The 12,557-nt window shown below is 33.5% G+C and overlaps 1 protein-coding gene across 2 annotated transcripts; it reads right to left on the reverse strand.

Moving 5' to 3' along the window:
• On the reverse strand, positions 1 to 9,034 carry LOC136202300 (uncharacterized). Of its 2 annotated transcripts, XM_065992822.1 has the most exons (11): positions 8,401 to 9,032; positions 7,684 to 7,941; positions 6,213 to 6,455; positions 5,883 to 6,032; positions 4,364 to 5,643; positions 3,879 to 3,952; positions 3,659 to 3,740; positions 3,456 to 3,581; positions 3,184 to 3,287; positions 1,817 to 1,974; positions 1 to 599 (listed from the first exon to the last, which is right to left on the reverse strand). In XM_065992822.1, the coding sequence occupies exons 1-11, from the start codon at positions 8,839 to 8,841 to the stop codon at positions 351 to 353; spliced, it is 3,165 nt and encodes a 1,054-aa protein (XP_065848894.1). In that variant the 5' UTR covers positions 8,842 to 9,032; the 3' UTR covers positions 1 to 350. The 2 variants fall into 2 exon arrangements, with proteins under 2 accessions (XP_065848894.1, XP_065848895.1); XM_065992823.1 differs by lacking the exon at positions 1 to 599 and having other exon boundaries at positions 1,838 to 1,974; positions 3,184 to 3,277; positions 8,401 to 9,034.
• Positions 9,035 to 12,557: the final 3,523 nt, after the last annotated feature.

Here is a 12,557-nt window from a genome sequence, read left to right on the forward strand (position 1 = left end):
TGATGAGAACCAAACTTGATCCTTCATTTTCTTTTATAAGCCGGACTGTACAATTTGTACAATAAAAAGAAAGAACACTCAGAATACAGAAAGAATAATAAATAAATCAAAAAATCAAAAGAAAGCCCACACTAGAAATACAAAGAAGAAACAACACCAAAGAATGAAATGAATATGAAGCAACTACAATGCAAATAACTCTATCTTGCACAGGACCTCCTCTTCGATAGCATTTCCACATTTCGTGTCCATTTCCATTTCTGTGTTCCGTTTTGCAGACTATGTTTGAGAAATATCGTTTCCTGGTATCTGTTTCCGTTTCCGTGTCCGTGCAACATAAATAACAATGCTCACAATGCATGTTCTATGATGAGCTCAGGAGACGTAGTTATTGATGCATGAATTGCCTTCAACAATGCTACAAAATTGGATAGACTCTCTTTTGAGAACCACTTGAGCTTCCATGTCAGAGAGCTTGGAGATGAATTTCCCGTATCTGTTGTTGCGGCCTCTTTTTGAGCCTTGGACGAAGAGCTGAACTTCGTTGCAGCGTGTTCGAGAAATAAGGTTATATGCAGACTCTCTCCGCTCTCTATGACCTGAAATTAGAATTATGAGATCAGATGAACTTTTTTTCCCTTTTGATACGGTGAACTCAGTACACAATCTTCTAATAAGCTTATATAGATTCCAGAAATGCATCAGTACAACGATAATGATGCTTGAGGAAGAAATATGAGAAATGGTATTATAGCGAATAACGAAGTAATTATATGCATTTAATGCCACCAAGCAGATTGATATTCCGAAGCACGTTGCAAAAGCCAGAGAAAACCAATTATTTGGCAATGCAATTGAAAACAACAGACGTTTTCTTTCTTAAATTATTTTTGATTTGCAGAAGGAGAACATGCTTGAATGTTGTCTACACAAGCGGACCAAAAAATTTTCCCTAATGCGCCATGGATGAATAATAATAATAATAATAAAGCTTAGCTATCCTGGGCCAATTGCTCCAACGGTCACTGAAGTTTGGGATCTACTTCACAAAGATCGCCAAATGTCATCTTCTCTCAATAAAATCATTGAACCTCACATTTGATTTCAATAAAGTCATTCTTGTCCATTTTATGTGTAAGAATATGAATTTTTATTTTTTAAATTGTGGCTTAGGATCTACCACGTGGCTGCCACGTTTCTATTGTGTCAGCTACAAAAGTAAAAAATGCCTGCAATGGCGTTGGTTGGCATATAGTAAACTATTTCTGTGTCACATCAATATTCAGTAAGTTTTTGTACATAATTTGGCGAGAATGACTTTATTAAAATAAATATGAAGTTCTATGATTTATTGAAAGAAAATGAAGTTGAGTGACCTTTGTGAAATAACCTTAAACTTCAACGACCTTCATTGCATTTTACCCAGCTAGCCTCCCAATATTTATTTATTTATTGGTCCTTTTTCAAAAATAAAAATAAAAATAAATACTACTAAAGAATAAGATAGTGAACAGAGAAAAAGTTTTTCTATAGAAAGCCTGATCCACAGCCCCTATTACCAGATAATCAAGGAGAGAATTCCCCTAGATAAGACATACTTGGTTCACTGTCATTATCACTTGAACAGAGCAGGAAAAAGGGGAAACCTAATGAGAAAATGTGGAAAAAGCAAAATAGGAACCACCCGTTATTTGAAACCAACAACATGCATCAGATCTGGGATCGATAAGCCAAGCTAGCGTCTGGTGTTTTTGGTAAAAACAGTGTATATGAAATGTAAATGAATTATAGTAAGAAGAATAAATGAAAAGGTTACCAGCTTAGTTATATCACTGATACAGCAACACGAATCAAGTGAGAAGTATGGGGAGGAAGATGCGCCAATTGACCGAGTACTGAACTGTTTGAAATCTTCAACACAAAGAAGCACATGATCTCCAATTACAAACAGCGATCTTGGAAGCCATGATCCATCTGTTCAATCCAGGAGAAATTTGAGAAGCAAATACAGATAAAACATGATTTGGCTTTAAATTAACCATATCAATATGCTGGCATAGTTGCATAGACCTGGGATCACATGCCACAAACAGTACATAATTCATTATTTTCGTTCTCACTTTCGTAGGGAAGATGCCATAGGAAACATATTGTGTTTTCTCTTATTAACAGAATGGGAAGAAATGTTTCAATTCAATAACATGCAAGTATTCACCCAGGATAAGCACACTAGATAAGGTCAGCAGATAATCAAAATCGATCACCATTTTGTATCATTCATCTAGCTCACATAACTGTAGTTTACTAGTTTCTAATTAAATCATGCTCACAGCATAATGCTATATCAGCCTTAATTTAGTTTATAAGGAAAACTATGCTTCAAATGAACTGGCAAATTTAAATGTCTGGAACATGAATTAAGTGCACATTTTATTAGCTCTTTACGTTTTCATAAAAATTGCATGAGATTCTCCAACATCTAACAAAGTGATCATTTATGTCTGTTGAGGGTACAATTGATTAATAAAGAAAAAAAAACTTGTGCATAAGATCTAGTGAACAAGTCTTCCTTTCGATGTGATATGAAGCCACTATTCCCATAAACCAGCAACCACCATGTCATGATGAAAAGATTATGACTGCATCATTCATACTTCACATACGAGTAAGTTCTGCACTTTCCTTTTGCATCAAAAGAATTCTATATCCTAATCCACTTAAGACTTGCAACACCGGATATTCCATGGGTCTAGGGAAATATTAAGCATTGCATAGATTGCAAGTTGCAATCACCTTCAAAACTAGTGATCTATAAGTGCATAAAAAATTCACGTGTAAAATATCATAATTGCATCCATCTATCAACTCATACTATGCAAGTTTTGATGGACACAGTTCAGGCTGATCACATATGCCTACTAACAGGACAATCAGTTTCATAAAAAGGCAATTCTTCAAAATTTTCCCTCATTTGAGCAAATATAATTACGAATTTGACAGTTATAGTATATTTATTCTCACACAAGAACATCATCTGACAAGATGAAACATGAATGGAGCAGTTAAAGAACCTTATAAATCAAGGTTTAAATTCCATGTGTCAATCTGTTTTTCAGCTATTTTACATTCTGAAATGCATAACCATTTATGAACTGAATCAAAGCAATTTATTGAGAAGCGTACCTTCATGTTTGTTCCAAGAGAGCACCATTGCATATTGGAATATGCTTACTTTTGAACCTCCACATATTTGTTTCTTAAACAAATCAACCTGAACCTGCTCCAAACTGCCACATAAATTCCCAAAATCCAAATCTATCACATAATCATGCAATATAAAACACAGGTTGAATTGTAAGCAAAATCAACTTGAGCTGCATGGATATATTACAAGTTATACATATAACCACATAAAAGTAAAAGTTCAAATTTGAAGGGCATAAAAAATAGATTACCTTCTTAAGATGCATTTATCATTTATTGTACAAGGGCCGAAAATTTGTAGGATGTAAAGTAATTGCCTTGATTTCTCAATGCTCCTTGTTAGAAACAGGTAGGTTGCTCCCCTCTCAATGTGCAGTCTAATCATCAACAGAAGTACTGGTTACAGAAAAATGTTTTTTTGCAATGATTGTTAATAGTACCAGAAAAAGCTTACCTCACAACTAGAAGTCCTATACCAACCAACACTTCTTTAACATCTTCAACCCTGTGCCAGCCCAGTAAACTTAAAATATTTCCTGCAACACAACATGAAAGTCAACTTCCTAACTTATAGCTAATGAACTGGGAATAAGCATGCTTACACTATTATTAATAATCAGAAGACATGATGATAAATGAGAAATAGGTCACCTCATAATGACTTCATTACTAACCTGATCCATCAAATGCTACACCAATTAATAGTACATACAACTTGTTTGCACTGCTCAGTAATAAAACAATTTCTCTGCAAGCCATAAAGAGAGGAACTCAGAACATATAAAAATGTGAACAACTGCTAAATATCACAAATTTAAAAACAAAATGTTTGTCTTGCTTGACGAAGTGCACCTGACAATTGCACAACTAGCACAATCACTAAGCAGGAAATAAAATAAAATTGAACACAGTTACAAATCGTTTAACTATCAAAGAACATTATAAGATGATAAATATACAGAGGTACCGTAAGGTAAGCCTAAAAATACATACAAAGCTTAATGTAACCACAAATTTCAAATGATTGGTTCTCAAAAGTTGAAAACAAGCATACAGCACTCTTCTTTATGACAATAATATGGTTATAACTTTCTGATTCTTTTCTTCTCGAATTTTTTTTTCCTGCTAGATCCATCTTTCATGATTACAGAATGTTTACCTTTCTCTGTACAAGGATTCTGGCTCGAGTATGCAATCACAACACATATAATGTCTACAGGTCTCACTAATTCTGGTATCAGCAACATTTGCATTAAAATACTTCTCAACAAAATCATCCGAGAATCTACCAACATTTGCTATTGCTGGAGCTGGAGCTTTACTCGCATTTTTGTTCAACTGTTTGTTATCAATAATCTCATCAGCTTGACAAGCATCTACATCACCATTTGGTCTTCCTGATGTCACTGTCTTGTCCACCCCATCCCCTGAGAGCGAAACAACCCTCCTTTTTGGTTTCCTTCTACTTGTCTTCTCCAGCCAATCTGTTTTTTCATCATCACAATGATCAACTCCACCAGCGCAAGAAATACTAGAAAAATCATGGCTGTTTGAATTGAAATTATTCACTCCAAACAAAAATCTTTGGTTCTCCATCACATGAGTACTTCCATGCTTCTGGTCATATTTCATATCACTTGAGAGATCTGAGGACGAGTGTCCAATCCAATTCAAGTATCCTCCACTCTGTGACTGATCATCAGGTGTTAGATGGTCATATTGGAGTAAATCATCCTCACTGGAACTGGAGTTACTATCTGATGAAACCACTGAATAGGACTCCACGGACAGCTGCAAAAATTCTTCCACCAAATTGTGCCGACGATGCAAAAGATCTTCTTGATAGTAAGGAGGGGATACAGGGTAAGCAGAAGAAGAATAAGACTCTGTCGTATCATCTATAGCTGTCAATGGCGTTAAGTTACCATTTTCAATGATCTTACGGTCTCCTTGGAAGGATACTCCGTCTTGTAAACATGATTTTTCATAACTTTGTTTTGGTCTCCCCATCCTCATTGGAGACATACCTACAACAGATGCATCAGATTCGAGGAAATCAGCACCAATTTCATCTCCTGAAACATGTAGAGAATCCAAAGCATATCTTGAACTTCTTCCATTATGCTTCTCGTTTCCCTTGTTTTTTGGATGATTTTCCTTCATGTGATGCAACATAGCCCTACCATATGTACCCTCATCTGCAAAGTTGTCGGATTCATGATCCATCCACTCCTTAAATTCCCGCAGCCACAGAATAGAATCCTCTTTCTTCATCAGTTCCACTCTGTTAATCAAATCAACTATTTCAGCTTCATCATCAGATATGACATTTTCTTCTTTGCTTTGAATATCATTATCACAAGAAGGTGACTCCTGGTCAGAGGAAAAGTATGTGCTCTCTTCTTCACTTTCAATTGCAGCAAGACGAGATGCCTTTCTCTGCAAGGGAATGTCCATACTGTAAAATCAAAAAATATAAAGAAACTGAATAGCACAAATATGCATATTATATGTTTCAGATCAAATAATATATCTAGTATAGTTCTCAATGCAAATGAATGTTATAAGAACCAAAATTTAGAAGAGCCATTTAAGCTATATCATTAAATATAAGAGAGAAATTCATTTATTTTTTGTTACAACCAGGAAAGCAAATTAACTTTATTTACATCACCTACCCTTTTCTTTATGATACTCCCTTCTCCCTCAGCATCATCTTTTGCAGGAGAATAAAATCCATAGCTGGAAGGCCGCTTTTGCCTGCTAGCAATGATGATTTGTCTCTTCCAAAACTCTCTTTTGGAGATTTCTTTGTCATCCAATTTCAACTGCTCAGACAGAAAAGAGGAAATGCAGAACAAGTTATAAGCTTACTAGGACAGTTAATAAAAAGAAAAAGGAAGAGCCTGATCCCTTTAGCAGGTAATAGTATGTTCTACAATAACAGAACCTCTTATATCAGACTCCTGAAAGCTTAAAAGAAGTTACTAACAGAAGACATAGCTTACTTTATTTGGAGAAGAAAAATAGCTGAACACGTGTGCTCGGTACCACCTGCCACAACACAATGGATTTCCCTCCAACCACAAGTTCTGCAGAGATGGAAGGCATAAAAGGAACTCCAGCTCTGAAAAATTGGAAATAATATTGTAGGAAACATCAAGCCCCTCGAGGGACTTCAAATTCTCAAGCCCACGTAACGTAGTCAGAGCATTGTTCCGCAAAACAAGCTTAACAATATGACAGGAGACCTGCATAGTGCAACATCATTGGCATATGGGTCCAAAACTAATTCTGAATAGAACTCTGGTAGCTGAATATAATATTCTAGATGCAAGCAAATAAGCAACAGTGGAAAAAAATAGAATAAACAAGTTGGTAAAAAGTAGAAGCTGCCATGCCTTATGCCATTGAACTCTAATACAGAAGCTTACTGGTTGAACAAGCTCATGAACAGTTGAGGAGCCCCCTAGCATTTGAGTCAGACCATATCCAACAACACACCACCACCCTCCATATAACAAAATTATTGGGATAGCCCACACCACTTATTAACATGCAAGTGAAGTCTTAATATAATCGTGTATGTTTAGCAAGACAATAGAAAGAATCTAGACATCTATGTAAAAACCACCTTCAACCCAAACTAATGCCACTAAGTTGTGCAACTTCCATGCTAATTTAGTATACTCAGTCCTTTTAGATTTTCACTCTACTGCACAAATAAAAGTAAGTACAAAGTAAAGTTGTACTGTCACTAATGAAATTGGTTTGAGCTTTCACCAGCCCTCCTAAAGAATATGATCCTACTGCAAAAGTTTATTCAAAAAGCATCAGTCTATCTTGTCTATCATTCGAATGATTAAAATTTTCATGCAGAAATGGGAAGTTTTCATTGCATGCACACAAATTGAAACACAATAATGCAATATCAAGGTACAATCCCATTTTCTCTATAAAAATGTAAAACTAACTGAAAGCAACTAAAATTTTATCTGAAAATTGTACAAGTTTAATAGGAAGGCCACTTTAACTACAACAACAGAATCAGACAACAGATCGCCAACCTAGTTATAATGGTAAAATGAGTTTGATTCCATGCTTAGATCCATAATTTTTGTGTGTGTGTTAGTCTTCAAAAAATCTCCTTTTTGTTTATGTTCAGTAACATCAACCTGAAATAGAGTTCATGTGACCCTAATAAAGCTGACAACTCTCCTTAATTGAATGAATACACTTACAAAAGTCCTTTTTCCGTGGTGACAGATATTAGCATAAAGAAGCTAATTTCTAATGATGAAGATTAAGAACTTGTCATGCAAATCCCGCCTCAAATTATTTACAGTTACAAGAAATAGTCAACAGCAAATAAAATGCCAATAAAAATAGCTGTAACCATGAAAACAGAATAAAAAAACGCAAACTGAATATGTAGCTTAAAGGTAATGCGCAAACTTAAGCATAGATTAAAAATCCTACCTCACTAAAGGGTTCAATCGTTCTCAAATTATTGAACCCAAGATCCAGGTGCTTTAATTTGGTACACTTCCGCAGATTATCCACCTTTGCAAACTTATTTCTACTTAAATCCAGGATTTCAACAGCAGGGAGAAGTTGCAAAGACTCATCCATCAGAATCAAATTATTACATGCACATGATACAAAGGACAACCGGTTCCATTGTGGTGACTGCTTTATCTCAACAATCCTACTTGCAAAGACATGACGCAAAGCATCCTGCAATTTTAAACACACAAAAAATATGTTAAACATTATCTTGCCAACAATTATATGTATATTCACTTTCCAAATAGAACAAAAATAAAGGGCACAAACAAAGAATAATAATTAAAAAGTTGGAAAAAGAGCATGTAAAAGAAATTTAAATCTCAATTATACAGCAGTTAATCAATTAAAATGTATGACAAATGCAGCCTCCATTTGCTAATCAAACTAGTACGGGAACTATTAGTACTAAAGCACAAGAATACCCCACTTCCCATCCCTGCAAAAGAATCAATGATTGGATAGGTTCTTTTCCCCCTCTGGTCATTAGCATCGAACTGATTTATTCCAATTTTTCCATTAAAATAACAAAAAAATCAAATAATCCAACATTCTATCATCTTGCATTTCGATAAAAACAGAGGAATTGCAAAGCAGAATTTATCAAAAAAGGAAAAACAAAAAACTCACAGTAGAATTGTGGCAAATGATCTTCTCTAGAGTATGTCTCAACTCCAGTAAGCCTCTAGCAGCAGAAGTAGACAAATCACAGCCTCTAAGCTCCAACACCTTCAATCTCCCAAAAGGCAACAAAGATAGCGGAGTAGGATCACGAGCAGGCAGAGGCAAAATAGAAACAACCTTAAGCGAGGTTAACAATCGAAGAATCCGGCGAAGCTGTTCAAGTGCGCGATGGTCACCGAGGTCAGAAACGTAAGCGCGAAGATAATCAACAGGAGCACCGGAAAGAAGATTCTCAAGTTCGTGAAGCGCTTCGAGTCTAGATTGAACATAGTGAAGACCAGCAGGATTGAGTTTTAGAATCACAGAGCCATCAATCAGATGACCGGCTTGTTGTTCGACGAATTTAACTAACTTCTCTAGATACCGATCTCCGGTTACAATCGCCATGGAGGAAAGTGATCGGAGAAGAAAAAGGGAAGGGGAAGGGTTTTATAAAGAGAAAGGAGGTTTGGGAGGGATAGAGGAGAAGAAAGAAACGGCCATGGCTAAGCGAATTCAAGGAAGAAAGAGAGAAAATGGAGAAGAGAGGGACGTTTTTGTTAGATTGGAAGAGTGAATCAAAATCATTGATTTGGGGAGTAATGATTGGGTTTAGAGTTTGGTACTATTTGATTAATTGTCTTTTTATTTATGGATTAATTATACTCATTGTGCTCCCACTATTCAAAACCGAATCAAAATAACCAATTAAGTTACGGTTCGGTTCCATAAAAAAAAATCAACTATGGTTCGAGTTATAAATAGGTTGATTTTGAATACGAAATGAGCCGGTTATAGATTCATGAATGAGCTGGATTTTAATATTTATGAACATGCTCATGAATAAGTTTGATTCGATATTTTTTAATAATAGTGTTTCTATAAATGGAAAAATGTAAAACAATATCGTTTTATGCAAATTTTAATTTTGTAGATTTCAAAACTATATTTTTGTGCTAAATAAATTTCAATGAACACAATTAATAAATTGTTCGCTAGCGATATTCATGAACAAAATTAACAAGTTACTCGTCAATTTTTTTTAATGAGCCGAGCATGAGCATGCTAAAGCTCAAGGCTCGATTATAACTCTAGGTTTGACTACATTTTTTTATAGATTTTCTCCAAATCGGAGATAAAGGGTATTTAGTAAGAACTGAAAACAGTTACATTTAACAAAAAAAAAAAAATCAATTAATATATATTATCTATTATTAATAGTAAAAAGTTAATACTACTTACAGCAAACGGTAAAACGTAACAACTGAACTAAACATGCTCTAATAATGTTTGAGTGATTAAAAGATTCAAGTTGCTTAGAGTGAATATGAAGTTCGAGTCTTAATATATATATATATATATATATATATATATATATATAAAGTTTTAATTACGAAGTGATTCATTTGAATGGTGTGTGAATAGTTTCATACCGAGTATATAGATATTAATTAATAATTCAAAAATTAGCCATCAGGTTTACAACGGGTGAGAGAACTATTGGTTATAATCAAAGATGGTGAAGGTATGCCTAGTTTTGCTAATGTATCCGCAACTTTGTTAGCACTTCCGTGTACAAAAACAAAAACATTGAGTGATCGAGGATGTAATACAATAAATAAATAGAGAATTTATACAAAATTTTTGATGTAATACATCCGATCAATTAATTAATTAATGTCACTTGCATATATTTATTTCTTAAGACAAATAATCTCTCAAGTGACATGCGTCTTTTTTTTTCCAATAGTCGGATGTGTTACTTTATTTACAAAAATACTATAAATTTGTTTGATTTTGCTCAGGATCTTTTTCCATAAAAACCATAAGAATGTAAATGGAACAAGACTAGATGGGGATAAATTTCCCATCCCCCATTCCCCGATTTAATTGGGAATTCCGTCTCCGTCTCTAAAATCTAAATAGGGATAATTTTGTCCCCGTTTTCTCCCTATAGGAAATCTTCATCTTTACATGGATCTCTATTTTATTCTATTTTTCTTTTCATATATAAGTTTTATTTCATTTTTTCTTCATCTTCTTGATATTCGACAAACTTGTCAAATAAAAACACAACTAAAAGAATAAGAACATAAGAACAGAAAGAATAAGTTTGAGTTTCAAATTAAGAAGCGAAAAGAAAAATAAAATGGATCTAAACTAATTATAATTCTAAAAAGAATCATAAAAAAATATTTTAAAAAATAAAAAATGAAAAATGTTAAATGAGAAATTAGTCGAGAATCTCTGTGAGAGCATATCAAAACAGGAGCGGATATGGGATGGAAATACTCATCCCTATCCTCGCTCCGTCCGGAACAAAAGAAAATCTTCATCCTGCCTCACGGCAAAAAATAATAATGAAAAATCATAAAATTTATTTTATTTTTGACGTGGTAGAAATTTGATGACCTAATAGTTGCATGTATTTTTGGTGAATGTGTTTAATGCTTTTCGAAAAAGAAAAGAAATTATGGATGAAACTAAAATTAAACAACAATGGCTTTTTGGTTAAAAATTTAAAATTTAGAGCATTTTTATTATATTTTAGATAGTTGGAGGACCGTAATGCAATTAACTCTTTTACTAATTTAAATTTTTTTGGATGCTTGTTCTGTAATTTATTTGTTTATTTACCAATCCCAAAGCAAATGTTGTATGTTTGTGATCTTTAATTACTAATAAATGCATTTAATTAATATATTACCATATATGAAAATTTAGTACTAAGATTCATCTATTTCTCACTTAACCTGGCAAAAATTAATTAAATTATTTATGATATGAAATAAATAATCCGTAAACAATATGCCTTTAATGTAGTAACTTAGAAATAACGGTTTTATGGTAATAAAACTAATTTAAGTTACAGTTCATTGTTCTATTAAAAAAAGTTACAGTTGTCATAAGGTTTTTTAAGAAGCAACTTCATTAAGTTAAGGGTATGTTTGGTTCAACTGCTAGTTAATAGCTATTGTGGTTGCTGTTAGCTGTTTACAGTTATAGTAAGTTGTTTGCTATTATTGGTAGGTGTTTGTTATTAACTGGTTAATTATTAATGTTTGGTAATATTATATTAAATTATTGTTGTTAGTATTTAAAATATCTAATATGTACGTGTTTTAAATTAATCAACAAATAAATTATAAATTATAAAATAAGAAATAAGAAATAAATTACACAAATTAATAAAAATAATTTAAATAAGAAACCAGGAATAAAAATAATCTAAATAAGAAACCATGAATAAAAATAATCTAAATAAAAAAATATATAAAAAATTATTGAACGCAACAAAACCTTATTATTTATATAATTACATTATAGAAATAGAAATAATATTAAAGAATAAAAATATTTTGTGGAAATAAGAAGGATAATTTTGTCAATAATAAATAACTACAAACAACTGTTCATGAAAATTTTCAAAAAATAGCTTTCCGTGAAAAGCTCCAAAAAGTTGCAGTTTCCAGAGATAATGTTAAACGTTGTGGTTATAAAAACCTAATCAAACGCTATATTTCCTGTGATTTGAAGTGAAACACTAAACGCTCTTCCGAAAAGCTGAAATAAACATCTCCTAAATCAGTTATAGTAAAATATCGATAATAAGTGGTGCTGCACATGCACACACATCACAAACATACTTAGAGATTGCCACTCTTATTAACGAATGAGCTGCTCAATTCGCTTAACGCCGAATAAAGGAGATAGAGCAATTATCTTACTCTCTTAAAATCCTAGAACAATCATAAAAAAAACATAAAAAAAATATAGGAATTTGCTAGTTACGGGTGGTTGATTGCATGTACCGCTATCAAACAATCTGATTGAATATCCACCTTGCTCCAATTGGAATCCTGAACCCAAGTAAGGGCTTATTTGATTGCTAGAGCTTCGGAAAGAACAAGCTAGTACATACCAGAAAATGCCCCATGACATATCGAGACGTAGATGCCCAGAAATGAAAAAGCCAAACGAGTTGTAACCGTCCTCCTAGAAAACTCCATCATTTACGTTACACATAAAGGAACCGATACGTGGTTTAATCCAAGCCGCAATGGGAGGATATGAGAGAGACTTCGAACTCAAAGGCACTCGAGCTCTAGCCAGATTTGGCAACC

The sequence above is a fragment of the Euphorbia lathyris genome, chromosome 8 (assembly GCF_963576675.1).
Source record: "Euphorbia lathyris chromosome 8, ddEupLath1.1, whole genome shotgun sequence".
NCBI lineage: Eukaryota > Viridiplantae > Streptophyta > Magnoliopsida > Malpighiales > Euphorbiaceae > Euphorbia > Euphorbia lathyris.

Excerpts from the sequence above, each read along its gene's own strand:
- LOC136202300 (XM_065992822.1), bottom strand. The coding sequence starts at position 8,841 with ATGGCGATTGTAACCGGAGATCGGTATCTAGAGAAGTTAGTTAAATTC. Across the intron at positions 6,033-6,212 it reads ATTTTTCTTCTCCAAATAAA|TTGAAATTGGATGACAAAGA; the intron begins GTAAGCTATGTC and ends CTGTCTGAGCAG. Across the intron at positions 1,975-3,183 it reads CTCTTGGAACAAACATGAAG|ATGGATCATGGCTTCCAAGA; the intron begins GTACGCTTCTCA and ends TGGATTGAACAG.